The sequence below is a fragment of the Pipistrellus kuhlii genome, unplaced genomic scaffold (assembly GCF_014108245.1).
Source record: "Pipistrellus kuhlii isolate mPipKuh1 unplaced genomic scaffold, mPipKuh1.p scaffold_m20_p_2, whole genome shotgun sequence".
NCBI lineage: Eukaryota > Metazoa > Chordata > Mammalia > Chiroptera > Vespertilionidae > Pipistrellus > Pipistrellus kuhlii.
In genome coordinates this window covers 130,465,216-130,490,690 of record NW_023425515.1, presented here as the reverse complement: position 1 = coordinate 130,490,690, position 25,475 = coordinate 130,465,216, and the positions used below count along the sequence as shown (strand labels likewise).

Sequence of the window (25,475 nt, the reverse complement as noted above, 5' to 3'; positions counted from 1 at the left end):
GAAGATATAGAAAAGAGTGAAATGTGCCGTAGCTGATTAGGCTCAGTGTATAGAGCATTGGCCCATGGACTGAAGGGTCCTGAGTTTGATTCCAGTCAAAGGCCTATGCCTGGGTTGCTGGCTTGATCCCCATTGTTTTTTTGGGGGAGGGACATTCAGGAGGCAGCCAATCAATGATTCTCATCATTGATGTTTCTAACTCTCTTTCCCTCCCCTTTCTTTCTAAAATAAAAATACATGTAGAATTTTTTTTAAAAAAGCAGCAATGTGGAACTTCTAGAAATAAAAGATCTTATATAATAAAAGGCTAATATGCAAATCAACTGAATGGCAGAACAACTGGTCGCTATGACACACACACATACTTACCACCAGGGGGCAGACACTCAACACAGGACCTGCCCCCTGGTGGTCAGTGAGCTCCCACAGGGGGAGTACTGCTTAGCCAGAAGCCCTGAGCTGGGCTCATGGCTGGTGAGTGCAGCGGTGGTGACTGGATGTCCAAATGATGGATTAGGCCTTCCAGGCAGCTCTAGGGATATCCCACCGATGGCTTAGGCCTGCTCCCAGACTACAAGAGGGCACAGGCAGGGCTGAGGGAATAGCCCTATGAGGTGAATTCTCTTATTGTGTACACCAGAGGTCCAGTGCACGAAATTCGTGCACCCCTCTCCCGCTGAGTGCATGAATTTCGTTCACTGGGCCTCTAGTGTACACAATAAGAGAATTTACCTCATAGGGCTATCAGAAGGATTAAACTAAATATGCCATCTATAGGGCTTAGGACAAGATCCAGCACATAGTAGTATTCACTAATGTTAGCTAGTACTGGTAGCCGTTATGGTAAGACGGTTTTTTTAAAAGGATGTGTGTTTAGCATTAGAGTATCTACCTGGTCTGCTGAGGAATCACCTTAATGTTGTTCTCTTTTCATTTTGGGGGATTGTTTTATGTTTGTTCTTTTTTTAATGTGGCCTTCGCTGAGTTGATCTTTCGATAATCTGCAACCTGAATAATTTATACTGCTAAAATTTTAATAAACTTGAAGTGAGAAACTTGAAGTAAAATTCTTTTTTGCTTTCAAACAATTTATTAAAAGTCTACATGATAAAAGGTTTAAATTTTCAAACTGATCAATATGGAAAAAAAGAAAGAAAAGAATGACTTTATTGTTTGTATAGTTTCTAAAGGATTAAAGCCATCTACTGTCATAAAGAAGTACTTCAGGCAAAGCTGAATGTTATTTTTTTAGTTAAAACATTTATAGCTCAATATATAATGTGTGAGTACTGGTTTATGTACACTTGTCTAAATACTCTGGGGTTTGGCTTTTGTTTTGTTTTATTTTGTTTTGATGAAGTATGTAGGGATTTTTAAGGCATATGTTAGTTTGTGGAATGGTTTCCAAATTGAAGTGTAAAAAAAAAAAAAAGGCAAGACAAAGATGGCTCTTTTGAATCATCTGCTTTTATTATGTTAATTAAAATAAAACTCTATAAATTGTCTAAGTGTCTCTCAAGCTGCATAAAAAACAAACAAACACCCAGTTGATGCATGAGAATTATAAAGACAATTTACAGTTGGTGAAGAAAACAACCTCTACTGAAAGGCAATTAAACAAGAGCTTTATCACCATGCTACATTTAACATAGGAAATATATGTGCAGAAAATCAAGCAATCATCATTACTCTTATACATGTCTTCCATAATGGGTTCTCTTAAAATTCTCCTTTTGTTTCCACTGTAAACAAGGCTTCTCACACTTGAATGTGCACACAATCGCCTGGAATTTTGTTAAAATGTAGGTTCTGACACATAAAGACCTGAGACCTAACCAGCTCCTGAGCTTTCGATGTGGCTGGTATGTGAATTAGACTTGATTAGCAAGAAGCCAGGAGCTGAAATGCCAAAGGGCAAGAAGTGTCAGGGCTTTCTTGTTTGTTTGTCCCACTAACTAACCAAAACCCACACTGAAATTCTTAGCTTACTTACTTAGCTTAATTCTAATCTTAGCTTAGTTGACTCCTCTTTGCCCTGACTTCTTCCCTGGTGCCTTCTCTGTTCCCACAAAAGCAAAGGTTTTTACATACAGACACCAGTTATCTAGGATGCCCTGGGTAAATGTTACCCATCTAACCTGTACGCTTGAGTTCCCTACTATCCTGAATGAGTTTTTTTTCTTTTCTTTGTTTGTTTTTTACTAATGGGTTCATGATAAAGAGACCCTTTACCTTACACTACTATGGAGTAAATTGTGCCAAAACCTGAGTGAATAATTCAGCAGTCATTTCTATTTGGCTTTAAAATATCTTATAATAGAATTTGCAGAGGCTTTATTTTCTAATTACATTTTACTTAAGGCAATATTAAAATAGATTTGTATGCTCTGACCATAAACAAACTAAGAATGTTGGTGTGGAGGGGACGGGGATGAGGGCATCCGTCTGAAAGCAGGAGGAAATATATGTAGGAGAGAAGTCTAAGATAAAATTTTCCCCATGGATGATACATCTGTGGAAAGACAACAGTTCATTTGTCAAGTCCTTATGAAACTTAGTGCAACTCAAACATGACAAATAAATACTGTATTATTTCATCATTAATGGCTTATTTAAAGTGCTGTTAAGGACACTTTTTAAAACATTACAAACAACTACCTTCACTGAGCATCAGCCCCTAAACTAGGAGCTTCCTATGCGGTGGCTATTAAATTCTCACTCCATACCTCTGAGGTAAATGCCATTATGCCAACCTTACAGGTGAGAAAGATACAGCCTATTAGGGACATTTAAAAAACACACACAACTTTGTTATCGAGAGTTTTACAGGTGTCCTCCTTTGCCCCCACCTTGTCCCCTTCCACCTGGTTCCCACCCAACCCCAGGCCTTCAGCATCCTATTGTCTGTCCATAGATAATGCATATATGTTTCTAAGTTCTTTGGTTCATCTCTTCCCAGTCTCTCTCCCCACTTCCCTCTGAGATTTTTCAGTCTGTTCCATGTTTCCATGCCACTGGTTCTATTTTATTCACCAGTTTATTTTGTTTATTAGATTCCTTCCTTATTCATTTATTTTGATTTTTAGATTCAATTTTTGATATGCATTTATTGCCATTTTATTGTTTATATTTTTCTTCTTCTTCTTCTACTACTACTACTACTACTACTACTACTTTCTCTTCTTAAAGAATAGCTTCAACATTTCATGTAATACTGGTTTGGTGGTGATGAACTCCTCTAGCTTTTTCTTGTCTTTGAAGCTCTTTATCTGACCTTCAATTCTAAATGATAGCTTTTCTGGGTAGACTAACCTTCATTGTACAATAGAATTTTGTTATTCATCACTTTGAATGTTTCTTGCCACTCCCTTCTGGCCTGCATAGTTTGTTGAGAAATCAGCTGACAGCTGTATGAGCACCCCCTATTAGGTAACTGCTTTTCTCTTGCTCCTTTTAAGATTCTCTCTTTGTCTTTAATCTTTTGCATTTTAATTATGATGTGTCTTGTGTGGGCCTTTTGGGTTCCTCTTGTTTCAGTCTCTCTGTGCTTCCTGGACTTGAAATCTATTTCTTTCATCAGGTAGGGGAAGTTTTCTGTCATTATTTCTTTGAACAGGTTTTCAATATATATATATATATATTTTAATATATTTTATTGCTTTTTTTTTGCCCCCCTCCCTCCCACACATCCCCTCCCTCCCCAGAGTTTTGTGTCCATTGGTTGTACTTATATGCATGTATAAAAGTCCTTCGGTTGATCTATTATCTCCCCCAGATCTTCCTCCCCTCCCCAGGTTTTCAATATTTTGCTCTCTCTCTCTTCTCCTTCTGTCACTCCCATAATGTGAATGTTGCTATGCTTGAAGTTATCCCAGAAACTCCTTAACACTATTTTCATATTTTTGGATTTTTTCTTTTTTGCTCTTCTGATTAGATGTTTTCTGCTTCCTCATATTCCAAATCGCTTATTTGATTCTTAGCATCCTCTATTGTTGAATCCTTTTAAATTATTCTTTATTTCAGTTGGTACATGCATAATTTCTGACTAGTCCTTTTTTGTGTCTTTGATGTTCTAAGATTCTTGAAATTCTCATTAAGCCTCTTAAAGATCTTAGACTTAGAGCATCTATATAACCATTGTTTTGAACTCTGTATCTACTAGTTTGCTTGCTTCCATTTCATTTAGTTCTTTTTCTGAAGATTTCTTCTGTTCTTTCATTTGTGACATGTTTCTTTGTCTCTGCATTTTGCCTGTTTTCCTGTGCTTGTTGCTATGTCTCCTGGATTTGGTAGAGTGGCATTGTGTAGTAGGTGTCTTTTAGGGCCCAATGGTTCAGCTTCCCCAGTCACCTGAGCTGGGTACTCTAGGTGTGCCCCTGTATGGGCTATGTGAACAATCTTGTTGTAGTTGAGCCTTGATTGCTGTTGACGTCACTGGGAGGAACTGACCTCCAGGCCAATTGGCTGTGAGGACCAGCTGTGACTACAGTGGAAGAGCTGCAGTACAGGAGATGTCCCTATGAAACAGGACTTGCTACAGTGGGGCTTTGGTGATTACTAAGTCTGCCTCTTGAGCATATCACTCGTGGATGTGTAAAGCTACAATCTGGCATGGTCTGAAGCTGTCCACTGTGTGCACTGGCTTTGGGACATCCTGAAAGGTGCAAAGTCAGCCATTGTCTGGGGCTACCTGTCAGGAGCCACAGAGCTATCTGTAGTTGGCTATTACTTGTGTTAGCCTTGGAAGTGCCCAGGCAAGGCCAAACTGTGAAGTAAGGCAGGCTGCTGCTAGTGCCAGGCCTTAGGCCTCATCTTGAATGGCATGGGACATACTAAAGCCAATTGCTGCTTAAGATTTTAGGAGAGTCTGAAGCCTAAGTTAGGACAGGCCATTCATATGGGTGAGGCAACAGCTTGGGTGGGGCTGAAAATTGGATGGGACATGGTCTCAGGGAATCACCAGGATGGGTCAAACAGTGTGAGCCAGGTTGATGGGAGACTCAGATATGGCACCTGCTAGTTAGCTCTGCGATGGGGAAGGTCTCAGCATAGGAACAATGAATTCTGTGAGCACACCTATCTGGGAGAAAAGCTGTCCCTGAGTTATTGCCTGGGTGTCAGACAATGCAGTTCCTCCCCAAATACCCCTGGATTCCCCCCCCCCCCCCCCCTTCCAGCCCCAGCCTCTGCCCAGTGCGGGAGCACAGAGGGAGCCATCTGAGTAAATCTGTGCACTGGCCCTTTAAGGAACTGCTGGGACTCCAGCAGCCTCCGTGTCACTCAGGTGGTCTGGGACCCCTTGCTCCTCACAGGAGAGCTCTACAGCCAAGATATCCCTCCCAATTAAAACCACGTCACACGTGGGTGTCAGAGAACCTGTTCCATGTCTCTGCCCCTCCTACCAGTCTCAGAATATTTTCTTATTTACTTTTTTAGCTGTAGGACTTCTATTCAGCCAGATTTCAGGGGGTTCTGAATGATGGTTGTGCTGTATTTTAATTGTAATTTTGATGTGGTTGTGGGAAGCAGTGAGTACTGTGTTTACCTATGCCACCATCTTGGTTTTTAAGGACCTTTTTACTAGTAATTGAAAAAGACTTCTGAAAAAATTTAATCCAACCAAGATTTTTGTTAAAAGATCTCTTGTATGGTTTGTTTTATATGAATAAGTAAAGCCACTATATTAAAACATTAACTTACAAAATAGGAAACTTTAGGCTTATTATTCACCTCAGCAAGAGAATAGTCCTTTAAGTCAGAAGTATAGGAAGCAGGGATCCGAGCTACATATATTTAACATACATATAACTTCCCAGATAGACATCTGCACAAAGTAAGATATGTCTATTATAACACTGTCAATATTTCACTTATTTTGATTACTTAAGAAGTAAACCTAGTATCTTTCCAAAATCAGCCTGATACATTATGACCTGGAAGATTATAGAATTGCCAGTCCTGTCTACTTGAAATTTCTGAATCTGTAGCTCTGAGGTGAGGTCTAGGAATTTATATAGTTAATATTTTATCCATATATTTCTTATGATCAGGCAAGTTTGGGAAACATTAGTCTGCTAAGTAAAACTCAGTTTTTTTTCATCTTAGCATCTGAAGCCTTCCACAGTCTGGCCTTAAAATACATTTCAAACATCTCCTACAATATTTACCTGTGTTTAAAATGATCTATTTATTCACTGTTGTCAAATAGATACTTTTCTCCCTTAGAGTTTTGCTTAAGCGTTCATTCTGCTTAGAATGTCCTTCTCTCATATATTTGTCCATCAGATCTTTCTTATTCATCTTTCAAGGCTCAACTCAAATTTGAACTTCTCTATAAAGGCTTTCCTGACCAGGACTATGTTCAGGACTATGTTCTCTCTCCTATGAACTCCTATAGCTCTTCCAACTTTTACTGCAGTGATTTCCAAAATGTGATGCCTGAATCAGCAGTATCAGTACCAGTGTCAGCTGGGGACTTGTTAGAAAGCCAAATTTTGGGTCCCTCTCCAGACCTACTGAATCAGAAGCTCTGGGTATGATGCCCAACAATGTTTTAAAACAAGCCCTCTACAATTCCAACACAGCCTGAAAAACACTTTTCTAATCCTACATAATAAAGAGGCAATATGCAAATTAACCTTCACACCCTCACAAGATGGCTGCCTATGACCAGGCCAGCAGGGGGTTTAGTGAGGGATGACCAAACGACTGAACAAGCAGGCTGCATGGAGTGACTAAACCAGCAGAGGGGCTAGTGATGGACAACCAAAAGACTAACAAACAGGCTTTGTGGGACAACCAGGTCAGTAGGGAGGTTAGTGAGGGACGACCAAGTGACTGAACATCAGGCTGTGTGTGGTGACCAGAACTGCAGGGGTGGGGGGCAGTTGGGGGCGACCAGGTCAGCAGGGGGGCAGTTAGGGGCAACTGGGCTGGCAGAGGGGGGAGTTGGGGTTGGGATGATTAGGCTGGCAGAGGGGGGCAATGAGGGGTGACAATGCCAGTAGGGGGGCAGCTGGGGGATGACCAGGCCGGTAGAGGGGGCAGTTGGGGGGCAACCAGGCAGACTGGCAGGGAGGAAGTTGGGGGCAACTGGGGAGGCCAGCAGGGGGGCAGTTGGGGGTAACCAGGTAGGTTAGCAGGGGGACAGTTGGGGGGCGACCAGGTAGGCAGGCAGGCGAGTGGTTAGGAGCCAGCAGTCCCAAATTGTGAGAGGGATGTCCAACTGCCACAGGATCAGGCCTAAACCAGCAGTCAACTTCCCCAAGGGGTCCCTGCTTGGAGAGGGAGCAGGCTGGGCTAAAGGACCCCCCCCCCCTTTTGCACGAATTTCGTGCACAGGACCTCTAGTCCTAGTATTAAAAAAAGCCAGGGACCATCACAACCTAAACAACCGGACGAACGACCAAAAAGCAGGCTGCCTGGGGTGGCAAGGCCAGCAGGGGGGTTAGTGAGGGATGACCAAATGACTGAACAGCAGGCTGCGTGGGGTGGCCAGGTCGGCAGGAGGGGGCAGTCAGAGGTGACCAGGCCAGCAGTGGGGACAGTGAGAGGCAACCAGGCTGGCAGGCAGAGGTGGTTAGGGGTGATTAGGTCAGCATAAGGGAGCAGTTGGGGAAGACCAGGCTGGCAGGGGGGGCAGTTGGGGATGATCAGGCTGGCGGGGGGGAAGGGGTGGAAGTTAGGGGCGATCAAGCAGGCAGGCAGGTGAGCAGTTAGGAGCCAGTGGTCCTAGATTGTGAGACAGATGTCCAATTGCTGGTTTAGGTCTGATCCAGATACAGTCGGACATCCCCTGAGAGGTCCCGGATTGGAGAGGAAGCAGGCTGGGCTGAGGGGACCTCCCCCCATGCATGAATTTCATGCATCGGGCCTCTAGTATATAGACTGAGTGGCCAGATCATTATTATATCTGAACACATAATAATCTGGCCACTCAGTGTGTGTGTGTGTGTGTGTGTGTGTGTGTGTGTGTGTGTGTATTTATATATTAATTCATGCATGGGTGGGGGTCCAGCCATCTTGGCCAGAGGGAGGGAACATGGATGGTTGGCTGGCCTTCCTGCTAGTTGAACTCCTGGTCAAGGCGGAAATTTGGATATTAGCCTTTTGTTATATAGGATATACACTGAGTGGCCAGATTATTATGCATTCAGAGATCATAATAATCTGGCCACTCAGTATATATAAAAACCAAGTGATTGAACAATGGGATGACTGGAACCACTGGTCGCTATGATGAGTACTTCGGCGGCCAACTGGCCCAATTGCACCTCTCAACCTCCCCTGGCCCCTACCCTCAGCCGGCCCCACCCCAGACTGCCCCTACATCATGGGCAGAGCCGGCCGGCCAACCTCCCGCAGTGCCCCCTCACCAGCCTGGCCCTGACTGGCCCCCATCTTGTCAGGCCATCTGGACCACACCCATGCACAAATTCGGCACTGGGCCTCTAGTCAATACATAAAATTGAGATATAATTCATTGGAAAATAATGTGAAATACCTTTTGTTACAGTAAAAGCCAATACAAAGTTTTATGAGTTCACTAAATGAAAAGCTAAAAGGAGACAATAATCTATGCTGACTAATGTTTCATTTATTGCTTGAAGTTAAATAACAACAGGTTCAGATAGCTACTATTCTTTAAAATCTTTAGTAAGACAAAACAACATTGGTGAATAATTTATAATATTCACTAACTAGCATTATTTTGCTTTAACAGAATACCTTTCTTCTTAAAAAATATAAAACTAAAATTTTAAACTGGTTCTTGTTATAATTCAAAATACCTAATTAATAACATAATTATTTCTAAGTAAAATTTAATTATTAGATTACTGAAACAAAGCCACTGTAAAAGTACTTTTCCTAAAGTTACAATAGAAAAATAAATAAGTCCAGTTATTTTGTTGTGAAATTTCAACAAAACAGATCAAATATAAGAGAAGTAAACCAGAACAATTATTATCTACTTTTACAAATAAAAAAGCATGCTTTATAATTAGGTGTCTTTGTAATTTATCTTACTAATATAAAGAGCACTTTCTTGTTTTGTTTTTAGAAAATATCATCAAATATTCCCAGAAAAGACTTCATTTCGTCAGCTTCATCATCAGGATGGTACCTACTGGGGGGGAAAAAGCAAATGTAAATGTAACTATTATTGTAACACAATTTATTTAAAAATATATAATAAATAATGTAATAAATACAAAATGGATAAACTTGAAAAATGCTGAACTTAATATATCCAGTGAACTTAAATATGCATAACCTTGTGGGAAAATCTTGTGGTGGAAAATTAAACTTCATACACTGTCAGCTAAGTTTCTTAGATATATATTTAAACATATTAGAAAATAATGTCATTTAATCAATATATCTTAGAATTTGACTATTCAAGAGGTAGGGGAAACTGCTACAGTTACTCATAAAAATAAGCAGCAGTGGGTCATTCATTAGACTTAATGTAACTTTTCCCCATTGAACATGTATTAATAGAATTATGAAAGAACTGGTTGGCTAATATATAACTTGAACTTTTGAAATATTAACTGATCTCATTTGGGTTATTTATTTATTTATTTATTTAAATTACTACAATATTATTGACTATATTCCCTATGCTGTACTTTACATCCCTAAGAAGTGATTAGCTCACCAAAGATCTAAAATTTCAATGTCTTTAAGTAAATAAAATAACCAAGGAAAAGAATGCTGAGTTTCTCGTAAAAAGTTTTTATTGGTATTTTGATATGTCTTTAAAGGGCTCTTACCTGAAATCCATTTTGTTTTTAGGTTCATTGTTCCTAACAAAGAAATCCACTTTCTTGGCAAAATTTGATGAATTTGATTTTTTTTCAGAGTGAGGAAAGCATAGCCTTTCAATCACTGGTGACAGACATTGTTGTTTTCCTTTTTGTAAATGGACCTATATTTTGAGTTTTAAATAAAACAGTCATCATTGAAAGTTTAACTATTCAAACAGAGTTTATTTTTATTTTTATTTTTTTATATATATATTATTGATTTTTTACAGAGAGGAAGGGAGAGAGATAGAGAGCTAGAAATGTCGATGAGAGAGAAACATCGACCAGCTGCCTCCTGCACACCCCCCACCGGGGATGTGCCAGCAACCAAGGTACATGCCCTTGACCGGAATTGAACCCGGGACCTTTCAGTCTGCAGGCCGACGCTCTACCACTGAGCCAAACCAGTTTCGGCTCAAACAGAGTTTAAAAGAAAAACAATGTAATACTTTAAAAAAGTATTTGCCCCAAATAAAAATAAAATAAAGGAAAAATAAAAAATGCTTCTTACAATATTTGTATTTTCATCTTGATGAGGAAATGTTGTCATGGAGGATGCACCAAACATGGATGTAGCAGAATTTAATAAATAAATATCTGGCTTCTCATGTGATGAAACAAAACTAAAAATCAAAGTTAATTATCTGTAAAATATGTCAAATAAGATAAACCATTCTAATTTAGATCAGTGATTCTTTGGGGAATATTATTGAAGTTTATCATATTTGTCACCATTAAGATTGATGCCCTATTTCTTAGACTCATGGAGACTCAGTGTATCTCCTTTCCATTGGAAAAAAACACACACACACACATATATATCCCAAATTAGGTAAGAATACTATTTTAAAGAGCGATAGAAATAATCACTCAACTGTTTTCTTTAAAAAAACACACAAAAAACAGCCTCATGCTTTATTGTTTTGATCTAGCAGTCTGTAAATCTTTTCTAGATCTCCCTTTTAATCTTCTTTCCTTATACTGGTCTCAGTGTGGACAGGCATTTCTAGTTAGCTTCCTCTGTATAACTTTATACTAGAATTCACCTTTAATCTTCTGCATTAAATCCATTCATTAAAAAACACTTGTTATTTGCTTCCAATGTCAGATATTGTACTAGGATCTGAGAATAAAGTGATAAAGAAATCCTCAGGGAGTTACAGTTGAGTAGAGGAACAGACAATAAGTAAATACCTATCATTCTACAAATCCCTAGAATGATTTTTTTGTGATCAAACTGTTTATCCAGTGCTTAATAATCTTAGATGATACCTTACTGCCTACTATGGAGGTAAAAAACTAGAAGCCCCTAGACTACATCCAAACTACAGACATTAGAATTATTACTTTTGGAGGAAGGTGCTAGAGATTATCACATTTTAAAAAATTACTTGTCAAAATTACAAGTCAGGAGATGTCACATAACATTTTAGATGCCAAGCATTTTATTTTTTAAATTAGAATATTTGACAACACTAGACACTCATTTCCTGCATAGCAACAGGAAGAGCTGGGTAGTGTTTGTTTTTAGATGGGACACTCCACAGTTGGCTTTGAGTCACCAAGTCATGAAGACAGGTTGAGTCTGTAACCTACTAGTTACAGGACAGGTGCCTAATATGGCATTTAAGGTTCTTCACAATCAGACCTCAGCAATCTCAGCCTTAATGCTGTGGCCACACAGACTACACTTTATTGACCCTTGAGCATAGGATGCCTTTTAAAACTTTATCCCTTGCACATGCTTGTTCTACTTGCAATGCCTTATTGAACTCCTATTCAGCTTTCAAGTCTTGTGAAAAATGAAGATTCCTTGGCTCCAGTCCCAGAGACCAGGACTCAGCAAGTTGAGTGTGGGGCCCAGGAGTGTGCATTTTAAACATCACCCCCTATGTGATTCTGATGCAAGTGGTTTGACAACAGCACTCTGAAAAACACAGCTCTGAGATTAAGAGGATTTAGTTTGACTAATACTTTACAGCTTCCCTGACATCTTAAGACTTGATGCCCATCTCCAATTACATGTCAGGAGAATATAAAATTGTAAAATGTTGTACAAACTTGTATTCCAAACCCAAGTTCTAAAACTTGCCTGTTTGACATTTCTCTATGGAATTTGCTTTCTGACTCTTGGAGGCATAGTTCACTTTCCCTGGTAGTTGAACTCAAAGTGTTTCCAAATCCTATATAAAGAGATAACATTTTTAAATAAAATGCCCGGAAACAGCTGAATGGAGCATTTCACAAGATCTACAAGGGCTCACTTTTTGCAACAGATATAACCTGGCTAAGGAAGGAATGCATAATTCTTCTCAGTAATAAAATTCCATTTGCATAGAGGAATAAGTGAACAAAGCTAAGAGAGTAAAACCAAAAATATGTAGGGTAGCTTATTAATAAGTGACTATATTAAAAAGTCTCTAAATCACTATTATTTACTTACTAGAGGGCTGATGCACAAAATTTGTGCAAGAGACTTGGCCCTGGCAGCCGCAGCTTCACCTGGGAAGTTTCGTCCAAAAGGACGTCTGGAAGGTTGTCTGGCTGTCTGGTCTAATTAGCATATTATGCTTTTATTATTACAGATTTTTAATTCATGTGAATGATAAAATTAAAGTTAATTCAATATTTTCAATGGTCTACATGTAATTAAGTTAATTAAAATGTTTCTATACACAGACAACATATTGTAATTCATTTTCCCAGTGTCAAAGCTATATCCTCATAGGATTAGGCTGCCTCGAATGATCAGTATAAATTGCTTCTTACTTGCAGTACTCAGTGACTTTTAATTTTGAGGTAGGGACCAATAGCTGTCTTGTAATATAGGAAATTGTGCCTACTGACCCAATGTTGGAGATTTTTCTGGTCTATGTTGTGAATGTGATCAAATCCTATTCCTTCTGAAAGCAGTATTAGCTCTTTAGGTAATTCTTAGAACCCTGAAACAATATTTCAACTTCTATTTGCTTCCTTAAGAAAGCCCTTTTAAAAATAGGACTGGGGTGGATACATTTAGAGTCAACTCTAATCCTGAAGAAATGATTTCTCTCATTGCAGCCATCATGGGGGAGACCATTTCCATCTCATTGTCACGTCATACACTTACCAAGATTTTCACTTCACTGTTTTAGTGAGCAAGAGTAAATGTGCCAGTAACTCAATGAACCAAATCCCATTACTTTTGGATTGAATAGATTTAAATACAATATTCAAAGCAGGAGAAACAAATCCTTTCCTATTTATTTATACCTGATAAAGTTAATAGTTCTCCTAGAAATAAAAGTTATCTTTTTAAAAAATATATATTTCATTGATTTTTTTATAGAGAGGAAGAGAGAGGAATAGAGAGTTAGAAACATCGATGAGAGAGAATCATCGATCAGCTGCCTCTTACACACCCCCTATTGGGGAGGTGTCCCCAACCAAGGTACATGCCCTTGACCGGAATCGAACCTGGGGCCTTTCAGTCTGCAGCTCTATCCACTGAGCCAAACTGGTTTTGGCTAAAAGTTATCTTTTATTTTCTTTGCTAGCAGATGAATACTTTTAGAAAGAAAATATTTTTGAACCAAATATTAGCAGACCATGTGTGATCTTAGAATGGAGAGCTGGATATGAGAAAAAATTGAATAAGCAATCTGAATTTGAATAGGGTCTTTAACTAAATAGGGGAACAACAGAATAGAAAAAGCTCATTTGCATACTATCCTTATGGAATGACCTCGACCCCTGTCCTTGGGAGGAGGAAATGTTATCTGTGAAAGGGTCAAATTTTCAGTTCTGCTAAAAATTATAATCTTAACAAACCAAAGCTAATTAAGCAAGCAAATTAAAAAAAAAGACAAAAAAATTAGTCCCAGAAGCTGAACTGAAAATCATTCAAAGAATTTCTCAATAAATTATTTCATACTAACATACAACTTTACCTGATGTTTTTGTGTTCTTATCAGCTGAAAAGCTAGTAACTTCTATGAAGTTTTCATCATCAAAATCATCCCAAACTTCATTTTCCAATTCGAAGTTCACATTCAAAACTTCTGAAAATGGAGAGTTGTTTTTATCCACATGTATCAAATTCTGGTTTTTAGATGCAATAAGTTTTCTGTTAAACAGCACTGCTTGTGGGGCTTTCTCATTTGAAGTTGTAGAATAGATCCAGCTAGAAAAAATCTGCCATGTGTATGTATAAAAGAGTGTAGGTACTTTTTAAACTATATTATCTACTGATCTATCAAACTTATCAAGTATGAAACAGAGGCCTTGAATAGTAGTTTTCAAAAGTATTGGGTCAAGCATTATTGAATACTGTATTTCACCAATTCTATTCACTCAATTATGCACACTGATAGTTGAACTACCTTTAATTTTTTTAAAATATATTTTATTGATTTTTTACAGAGAGAAAGGGAGAGAGGGAGAGCTAGAAACGTCGATGAGAGAGAAACATCGACCAGCTGCCTCCTGCACACCCCCTACCGGGGATGTGCCCGCAACCAAGGCACATGCCCTTGACCGGAATCGAACCTGGGACCTTTCAGTCCACAGACCGATGCTCTACCGCTGAGCCAAACCGGTTTTGGCTACCTTTAATTTTTAATGGACTCTTGTAGATGGAAAAAATTTTCCATCTTAATTCTTATGTGAGAATAACCCCACTCCAAGCTAGGGTTATTATTGGAAAATGGTCTTCCTCTTCTCCCTACAAGTTGATTTTGAATATTTTTATGAAATATATTTGTTCAAAATATGTCCTAATTTTTCTCCTGCTAAAAAAATCTTTAGTGTTATACAATGTTTGAAGGATGAGCTTAGAGCCAGACTATCTGGGTGAAAATTTCACCTTCCTCATTTACTAGTTGTATGATCTTAGACAAGAAATTTAAATCCTCTAAGCCTGGTTTTCTCCTCTGTGGAAGGATAATATATCTACAAGACAAGATTGTTATGGGAACTAACTGTTTTCTCTTGTGCAGTTTTCCATGCCAGTGTGTTAATAGTTGTTTAATGACTGCTTCTCCAAAAAGTAGGAATATACTAGTACATACATATATGTTTGTTTTATGTATTATATGTATTATAAGCAAAGGATGTGCAGGACACAATTTGCAAATAATAAAATATACAGCATGCTTTATTATAAGGTCCATATATCTAATTGATTCTCACTGAATGTTTTCATTGAATTTTGCCAAACTCTTTCATCTGTGGTTGCAACTGACAAGTGAGTGTAGTTCTCACATGAATATTGTTTGATATTTTTGTTGACATTAACAAATAGGATAAAATAACAAAGACATATGTTGGGACTTTACCTATTCATCCACTGACTCAAGCAACTTCTTTGCTGAAATGGATTATATTTTTCAAATGCTAGATGAATACTCCCTCGGTTTTTTTGTGCTATTCACAATTCAATGGCTACAGATACAATACACTTCTAAATTTAATTTGTACTATTAACATTTTTTTCATCATTTTCTTAAGTCTAAACAACAAACAAAACAATAAACCAAGCCTTGATTTGTAGTGTTTGCTGATTTCCATGGTATAAATACTTCCACTATGGTTGATTTTAAGGTATTAACATAACATCATTGAATGCAAAGTTGAAAAAAAAAAAAGGCTAACAGCACCCTATTGTATAATATTTTCACTATATATACAAATATAGAAGCAAAGAATCTCAAGAACACAGATAATAAAATGTAGTAGAATAGGATGTGATTAGTTTTGAGTATTTATAGCCTTTGTTTTTAATATTATATTTAATTGAAAGTTTATATACAATTAAACTTTTAATAATAGTTGAAAGATTTCCAAATTTTAATAATAATCTCTCACTAGCCAGTACAAGCTTGCTTCAATCACTGCTAAATTTCCTTCTTTCTCTATCTATCATAAAGATTCTCTATCTTCTTCTTTACCTTTCCAAATCCTATTTTGCCCTTCAACTGCACCTATAACTACAGTTTACAGTTTTCTACTTTGTCCTTAAACTTCACCTACAACTATAGTTCCCATTGTTCTGCACATTGGTATACATTCACAGTATAGGATGTCCTGAAAATAGAAGTAGGTACTAAGTGCCTAGGGAATAGAACCTAAACCTACAACGGCAGTCAGAGTAAACACCTTTCAGATAGTAGCATAGTAAGAAGGTAGCATTGGAATTTGAACTTGATAGAATTTTATGACTATGGATTAGGGCAAGAAAGAAAGTCAAGATATTCCATGAAGGGAGAACAGCATGTGAAAAGCATAGTAGTATGAGAGACAAGAGAATGCTTGGAGAACTATGTTTTCATAGTTTATGGAACACAAAATAGAAGGAGAAGGCAGGGCCCACTGAGATTGCAGACCGTTAAGTGTGAGATTGTGTTAAAGCTTGTTTGATGTTAAGAAATTCACTTTATTTTCCTAATAGGCAGTGAATATTAAAAATATTTTAGCAAGAGGCTTACATGATCAGGTATGCATATTAGATCACTTGAAATAGTTATGAATTAGAGGATGAAATTGGAAGCCAAGAAAAAAGTTAAGAAAGCCACTGCAATAAGTGAGAAACAATGAATATTTTAGCTAGAGTATCAGCAGAAGAAACAGAGAGGAAAAAAATAGATATAAAGATGTTTAGGTGGTAAGATACATAGGACTTGGTGATTAATTACATGTGAGGCAAGATATCTAGGCTGGGTTGTTTTTTTTCTTCTGCCTTTTAACAGCTTGGAAAATAGAGTTCTTTCATTCAGCTAAGGAAAAATGAAAAGGAGCAGAGTGAGGTATAGAGAAAACAGAAAGAAAGAATTCAGATGCTGACATGTTAACTTTTAGGTGGATATGTCTAGAAAGGCAATGCATAAATGGGTCAGGGACTAGACAGAAAGATCTAGATGTGAGTATAGATTTAGAAATCATCCAATTATAGTTAGTAATTGAAGACATGGACTTAGGTTACATTGCCTAAGAAAGGTTTATAAAGTGAGAACAAACAAACAAACAAAAAGAACCCTTTTGCAACATCATCAGAAAGAAAAGCCCAAGCAGTTGCAGAAGTAAAAGGAGACCCAATTTTGAGAGGTATAACCGAAACCAAAGGAGAGACTTCCAAAAGGAAGGACAAGACCAAGTGTCAAATACTACAAAGCTCAAAGAAAAGGAAAGTTGAAAGGAGTTCATTGAATTCATGTAGGAGGTCAATAAATGACCTGAGAAATAGCAGTTTCAAAAGAGTGATGGATAACTCAGATTTTAGTGAATGAAGAGTGATAAGGAGGTAAGGAAGTGAGCACAGTGAGTATAAATTGCTCTTTCAGGAATTTTTGTTTCAATGGGAAAGAAAGAGATAAAGAGTATAAAGACTAGTGATTCTGTTTTTTGTCTGCCTAGCATGCTTTTCTTTCTTTTAGTAGGAGTATCTTTCTTGTTTTTTGAGGAAACTGCCTCCAACATTCCATGTGATGCTGATGAGGATGTCAATCATTGCACCCTGGTTTCCCCAGGGCCACGGGGGTGGAACACATGACCCAGTCTCCAGGGTGCAGGGAATGTTTAAAGCAAGAGTGGGGAACATCCAGCCTGAGGACCCGATAAGGCCCAAGAAATGATTTGGTTTGGCTCTGCCAAGGGATTAGGGGTGAGTTAATTAAACGTTTGACCAAATATAGTAGGCTAATTTTTAAGTTGATAGTTTTGTATGGCCCGGGAATTATGTTATAGATATCCCAATGACCCTTGGCAAATAAAAAGGTTTCCCACTCCTGGCTTAAAGAATGAACACAATACTCAAATGAGGCCAGTTAGGATGAATTCTGGTCTGCCAAAGCTAATAGGAAACACTGCATTTTTTTTTTTCTGCTGAAGTTGTTAAACTGAGAAATTGTGAGTTGGGGACATATTACCATGTGAGAGATCCCACTTAAAAAATAAAGCCAATTAGTAATCAGGATATCTAAATAAATAAGTGAAAACCAGAGACATGATGGGATCATTTGAATGCCTGGATCTAGCAAGATTAAAGCCAGATACCTGTTTGGACTTAGCTTACATGAGATAATTGGTTTCCTTTTTTAAAAATAGAATTTCTAGAAGTCACTTTCAACCAAAAAGGCCATAGCTAGTTGGATGGGACACGGAGCTGAAGAGGAAAGAGACTTGAGCATATTTATATGCTAAAGAGAAAGAGACAATAGGGAAGTGAGCTTGTAAAAATGTGGGGAAAAGGAGGAGGATAAATGGTCTCTAAATCCCAAGTAAAATAGGTTTGGAAAGATTAAGATTGCCAGTGGAGAGATAAACCTTGAATAGAAGAAAAGATCATTCTTTTCTTTTAAGACAAAAAGAAAGTTAATGATGGGTGCAGAGAAAAAGAAATATAGAGTTGTGGGGTGGAAAGTTTAAAGAGCTCACATATTGTCTCAATTTTTAATTCTTCACTGATAACTAGAAGTCAACTTCAATTTATAGAAATGGCATTGGACTGGGAATCAAAATATATGGATTCTATTTCTGGTTCTGCTATTAATTAGATGTGATTTTGGACAAGTCATTTAAACTCTCAAAGTCTTAGCTTCCTTCACGGTAAAATAAGGAATTAAAATTGTATGATTCAACATGCTTTCTCATAAAATTTCTGGCATTTTTCTTTTTCCCTTTTTGAAATTGAAATATAGATAGTAAAACTTGCTATGTTTTTCTAAAAACATTCTTAAGAGCAGTATTTGAATAGATTTATAGTATGTTTTGTCACTAAAGGCTAATGTGTGAAAAGTATAATTATACAATTACTAGTAATAATAGTACCAAATACTATAAGAGTTTTACATACATTATCTCATTTAATGCTAAAATACAACCAGATAAGGGTATCAAGAAAAATGTGTAAGTATACTACTATAAAAGGTTACACAACTAAATGACAGAGCTAGAATATATTATATAGATCTTTCTTTCAAAAGAGGGGGTAGTCGCTGCGGGGGAGGGGCAGATAGATGGTGGATGTGGTCATGGGCAGAGACAAGTGCCAGGAGCAATGCCTCCTGTCACTGCCCCTTGTCCTGCATCTGGGTCATCATGAAGAGTCCGCCCTGCCCGAGGTGTCCAGAATCAACCAGGAAGTGCTCTTGCTCAGGGCTAAGGCTATGAAACTCTGTTCAATATCTAGCCACCTATTCCTACAGACCTGGCAGTGGAAAAGAAAAGAAAGCACTTACAATGTTTTATTAAATACTGCAGAGGAATCAGAAACTTTCCAGTTTCTTGCAGACATATTACCAAAGAAGATACCAGCTAGTACATATCTAAAAATACTTAAGTAGGAGAGAGAAGAGGAGGAGGAGGGGAATAACAACGATAATGAAAGTGGTGATGAAGCCGAATCCTAAACCCAAAATGAAAAGCTTTTCAAATCCACCTCATGAGGAGGATCCTGGATTAGGCCATCCTCATTCTCCGCACCTTTCAGTGGTTTCAGAGATACTGTGCTCCCCCTGGGATACAGGGCCTGATGCACCTATACCACAATGCCCAGAAGGAAAGCTGTCAGGCCCACAACGTGGTTGGAGGGCACGAAGAGAGCTGTCTGTACAGCCAAAGACAATTCTGCTTAACTTTCATTTAGGGATGGAATTCGAAGAGCTTCTAAATACCAGTTATGTAAAAACAACTACATTCAGTTTTAGCTCAATGCAATTTATATTACATTTTGTTTCATTGGATGTAGTATGTTATATTTACATTTTCGCATTTCAATAAAATTTGACTGTCTCTAAATACTGCATTTTGAACTGTAAAGAAAGTTTTTTTTTTAATTTTAAGTTGTATATATTTTTGCAGTAAATGCTCTATAGATCTAATTTTAGAACCCTCTATTATTCTGATGCCTTCCTTATTACCTGTGACACCTTAAATTGTAAAATTTAAAAACAAGCATTTCTAGCATTTTTATTCCCAGAGAAAAATTTCAAGTCAAATCATAAATCTAAAAAGAAATATTACCTCTGAATAAGCATATTATTTTTGAACATTTTAGAACCTTTTGTATATTGAAGATATCTCATTTACTGTTCCTTTCTTTACACCCGTGGTAACTTTTTACTATCCACAAGAGAAAACTGTAAGCTCCACATTTTTTCACATTGGGTAAATTTCTGTCTCTTATCCTTTTAATCTTTTTTTTAATTATGTCATTTACATCCAGTAAAAGCATCCTTTATGTTCAATTTGTTGATTGTGTAAGCAAGCAGTCAGTTCTATCACCCCAAATATTCCGACATACCTTTTCCCTATTCCCAGGCAACCACTAATGTTTTTTGTCTCTCTTGTTTTTAAAGTTTATTTTTTAAATTAAAAAAAAAGGGGGGGGCATTAAGCAACACAGTTATCATTGAAAGTTAAAGTATCATGATGAGACTTTTATATCATATATAAATTGGATTTGGAATAGTGGGTAGAAAAGAAATAAAAGTAGTGAAAACAACATAAAAGTAAGTGCAGGGAAGGATAAACTCTGCTATGCAGTACACGGAGTAAATTAGAGGGCTATATGTTGAAGGGAGATAAAAAATAAGAGGGTTGAAAATCTTATGCCTTCTAAACATGTTGAAATGATGTTCAGGCTTTGAACAAGTTGGGAAAATGCTCTAGGTGAGGTCAGGGGATTCTTCTTAATCTTATATTGGGCCTAATAGTTATCATACTATCATAAGAAGTGATGGGCACTTCAGCCCTTGCTTACTTAAGATCATAAATTAGGGCTATAAGAAGCATAATGACAGCTTAAAGAAAAGTGTGGCAATAGATACCAAGTCCACAAACGAAATTATTTTCAGAAAACCCTACACTTATCATTTCTACATACAGCTACTGAAAAAACAACTCTATGGCCAGGATTATTTCTCACATGTTTCAACAGACTGGTTATTAAACATGACCCAGAGAAATAATGGTCTTAATAGCAGGATACAGACTAATGATGAACCAGTCACAATATTGAAAAATGTATATGCATTATTTCATTAATTTAATGACAAACACAGATAAAAAACAAACCTAGATTACATATTAGCTATATCCTACAAATTAGATTATATTCTTACTAGAGGCCCAGTGCATGAGTTTGTGCACCTGTGGGGTCCCTTGGCCTGGACTGCAGGGATCAGGCCGAAACCGGCTCTGCAATATCCCCCAAGGGGTCCCAGGTTGTAAGAGGGCAGTTTTCGGGTGATGCACACCGGAATCGAGCTCCCTCCTCTCTGGTTCTGGGTGTGTCACCTAAGAATTGTAGCTGCCAAGTCACCGCAGCTCAGCAGCTCCTGCATTGAGTGTCTTCCCTCTGGTGGTCAGTGCGTGTCATAGCTCCTGGTTGGCTCGTCATATATTTGATATATACATATATCACAGAAATTTTAAGAACCACAGGTTTTAGAAATATTAAAGGTCACCCAATTTAATCTCTTAATTTTAAAGCCAAGGCCCAAAGCAATTAAATAATTTTCCCAAGGTCACACAGTCATTTTATAAAATTGGACTAGTTTTATAAACACAAAATTATTTTAAATAATTCTAAAAATATATAAAAAAAATAGTTCAGCATTTTAATACTTTATGTATTTAGAGACCCCTTTTTCCTCATATTATCTTTAAATAAAAATAGTCAACACTATATAGGGAAGATCTTTTTCTTAGCCCTAAGACAGATATAGTAAGACCATCTGAAATAACAGATCCAAAGAATTTAAAATTGGTTCAATAACCCAAGAGAAAAATGTTGCCAAATTTATAATAATGATTTCAGATGTTGATTTTTCAATAACATTATTTGTTAATCCAAAATAATGATAAATCATATTCTCTCTCAAATCAATATCAATGGTAATTTACCTTTGTCTTGATAATCAGATGGTTCTTGTTGAACATTTGAACAGATTTCATGCTGATCCCTCTGCTCCAGCATAGATAATTCAGGTGTATTTAAATATTCTGACCTTTATAAAGATAAATAAAACTGTAAAAATTCTTTAAAAAATAATGAAATTAATCTGACTCTGAAGAAATACTTATTCATATAAATAAATAAAAAGGGATGGTTCATTCACTCAACATTTCAGCCTGGATAGTAAAAAGTAAAAACAGGTTTTAATGGAATCAAGAGGTAGATATCTTTATATGCCCCAAATATGTAAATTATCTGCTACCTATGTATAGCCTTAAAAATCTTTTGCTAATGCTATTTTCTGTTAGGAAAAAAAGCTAGGATCTTTTGAAGTAGTGTTGGTACCTGTTCTACATGAGTTAAGTATATTAAATATCATCCCTACATATAAAATTCCCTTATCTGAATGGGAAATGACATATACAATGCTATGTAGACATCAAAACACAGGTAAAGAATGCGGACTTATTTAACTAGGAATACGAGCATCCGTTATTTCATCTATAAAATGGAATAAAATATCTCATGTTAAGTGCAAAAGACATAATATATAAAAGTAAAAAATTTTAATTATAAAGTATTTTTTAAATATGAGGTATTATTAATATACCGTGGACTACTAAATAGAAAAGATTAGACTTTGTACACAAACATGAATTCTCTTTTTAAACTATACTCTTGTCTCCTGTTAAATTTAGAAGGCAAACAGAATACAGTCTGATAGAATGACATATAAGATGGATAGTTTCCCAGGGAAGAGATTATTCAATGAATGTCAAAGTATTCTTTAACTGTAGAGTTCTAAGTATTGTAGGATCTGAAAGATAATGTAACTCTTATGATGTCATTACCTTATGTAACCAAATTATTACCATGATTTGAAAGTAGTAGTGACTACCTTTCTCTGAGTAAATGATTACTTGGAGAAATAGAGAGTTTATTATGAATATTTTACAAATATATTTATACCTTGATACACTAGGAAGAGAAGCTTTTGGAGTAAAACCAAACTCCTTAAGGTCCACACTTTGAAATTTATTCATTTGCATCTATTAAAAAAAAAAAAAAAAAGGTTTGACTACCAATTTCACATCAACATCTTTTAACAAATGAGCCAAATAGTTAAATTCCTGCTGGTAAATACAGACCAAAAATCAATGAATTATGAAACTCAGGTTAGTTCTCAAATCATATTTCCACCTTAGCCCCTTCTTAAATGTAGATATTCTTCAAGGTCCTTTACTAGGCATTATTCTCACTCCACAAATTCTTAAAAGTTTCATCTACTCCCATAGCTTCAGTGATTATCTAAAGGTGAATGACTCTCAAATCTATATTTCTAGCTTAGCTTTTTCTCCTAATTTTCAAATAGTTTTGTCCGGCTATCTGTAAAAAAACTTTAGTTAGACATATTGCAGGCCTCTGAATTCACTATTTCCCAAATTGAACTTACAGTGTCTCTACACCTCCAAGCTTGCTTTTCCTTTAGAGTTCCTACCCCAATGAGGCCCTACATTTTTTCCAGATGCTTAAGCCAGAAAGTTGGGCATTATCTTTAACTACTCAGTTGTGCTCCCTCATAACCACTTAAGTACCAAGCTAGTTGATTCTATCTATGAAAATACTTTATATTTCTCTCCATTGCTACTTGCCACTACACTAGATTAGGCTGCCATCTTGTTGCATTATTGTAAAACCCAACTAATGAATCCTTATGTTCCTTTTGTATCATTCGCTAATCCATTCTCTACATCGCATCCATAATAAACTTTATCAATTGCAATTCTGATCATGTCACTGATTAAAGTCCTTCAGTGACTTCCCAATACTTTCAGGATAAAGTCCAAATCCTTAAAATAGCAAACAGATGTTTATGATCTATCTTCTACTTACTTTTCCAGCTTCATCTCTCTCCACTCCCCCATCACTTATAACTGAAGTCCAGACATTGTATTACTTCAATTTTCTAACTGAAGAGATCTCTATCTCTTTCTCAACTCTGAAACACTGCGTATTCTCTATGTCTAGAATACTTTTTTTTATCCCTCTCTACCAACAGCCTGGTGCCCACCTCTTCATACTTGCCTTATGCCAATATATCCTTTAGGTCTCACTCACGTTTATTAAGAATATTTTTTTCACCTATCACATATAAAGTAAATATACTTTTTATCTGCCACAGAATCACCTATCATACTATACTGGAAAAGCCCATTTACTTAGCTATCTCCTTCACTCAACTGAGAACTAGAGCTAAAACTGTCTTATTCACCACTGTATTTTAGCACCTATCATAGTGCTTGGCATATTTTTGGTGCTCAATGACTATGGAAAGGAAAAAAAGAATATGGAATAAATATGAAAGAAAAGAAAGAAAAACTTGAGCAGCTAAAAAATTCTCTCAGATGGTAGTAATTTCAAACTGCATGCCTCTCCCTGTTTCCCAATATTCCTCTTGATTTAGTCTCATGATTTAGGATCTTCACTCTTATACAAACCCTAGAAAAGAAATAGCCAATCTGTTATTTTCTTGACTTGGTTATTTTGCTGCCTGACCCATTATTTTGCTCTGGCTATGATGCCTTAGGCTTAGAATAAGTCCGCTAGTGACTAGCCTATCCAGCAGTAGGAACTCCCATTTCTTCATTATTTGAAAGGGAGGCTCTTGCTCAGTACTCATCTAGGTGCATGAGTCAAAATCAACGCAGACTTCCCAACCCAGTACAGCATAGACCAAGGCAGGAAATGGCAAGAATATCTAGTTTTAACTATTGAACCAAGCCAAGCTACAAATTCCTCCTTTCTGAAAACAAAACAAAACAAAACAAAAAAACTAATGAGGGAAAAGTCTGTAAATATGTCCCAAATGTGTACTCACAGATTGATTATTAAGAACTACAATAACTTTTCCTTTAAAAACAGTGTTATGAATAATGGTAATTTTCCTAGTCAAACCCTCAAGTACACTGTGGCTACCTACTTAATTGATACTCAGTAAAGGAATATTCATATATATTTAATTATAGAACAAGGGATAAACGCTATTAAAACTAACCTTAAGACGTTTAACTGGAGGAAGAGATGAAAAAGCATTTCTGTTTCTTAAATCAGATAAATATGAAGAAATTGCTGACTCTTTCATTTCTGACTTCTGTGCAACTCCAGTTTTACCTATGAAAAGAAATATATATAAGGGTGGGGATGGGGGCGGTGAGGGCATGTGCCAGGGGGTAGTGGAGGCCAGGGAAAGGTCAATGGGAAAAAAAAGGAGACATATGTACTACTATTTGTAATACTTTAAACAATAAAATAAAAAAAAAAAGAGCATTCATACTAAAAAAAAAAAAAGAAATTATAGATTCTTTAGATTAAACTTTAGGTATTGTTCATAGAAAACAAAATTTCTTTAAAATTTCTAATCTAATCTAATATTTACTTTTTTCATGTTGCCCACAAGAGAAAGAAAATTATTTGTTACAAAATGCATAATTGAAATATCACACATAATTAGAATGTTATTACTATTTATCAAAAACCTTTCAATTTTTAAAACCTGAAATAAACTTGTGTTATGGAACTCACAGCAGTCATGTCCACAAGTCTGTTTGTTTTTACAGTGATGATTACATTCTCGGTTCCCAGGTTTTTTGCAGGTAGTCATTCCTAAATTAATATAGGATAAACAAATCCATTTTTACTACATCTATTATAATGAATTTAATATAATTAAGTTA

General features: G+C 36.7%; 1 protein-coding gene and 1 pseudogene across 1 annotated transcript in view; one reads left to right on the top strand and one right to left on the bottom strand.

The window, feature by feature from the left end:
• Nucleotides 1-9,057: 9,057 nt before the first annotated feature.
• Nucleotides 9,058-25,475, bottom strand: part of HFM1 (helicase for meiosis 1) — a 79,877-nt gene continuing 63,459 nt past the window's right edge. Inside the window, exons 30-38 of the mRNA XM_036447218.2 lie at nt 25,324-25,404; nt 24,797-24,912; nt 22,711-22,790; nt 21,690-21,793; nt 13,739-13,849; nt 11,902-11,992; nt 10,321-10,432; nt 9,777-9,931; nt 9,058-9,127 (exon numbers count right to left, since the gene is read on the bottom strand). Of these exons, the coding sequence (XP_036303111.1) occupies nt 9,058-9,127; nt 9,777-9,931; nt 10,321-10,432; nt 11,902-11,992; nt 13,739-13,849; nt 21,690-21,793; nt 22,711-22,790; nt 24,797-24,912; nt 25,324-25,404 (920 nt within the window). The remainder of the gene's footprint in view (nt 9,128-9,776; nt 9,932-10,320; nt 10,433-11,901; nt 11,993-13,738; nt 13,850-21,689; nt 21,794-22,710; nt 22,791-24,796; nt 24,913-25,323; nt 25,405-25,475) is intronic.
• On the top strand, nt 18,800-19,192 carry LOC118724201 (annotated as a pseudogene).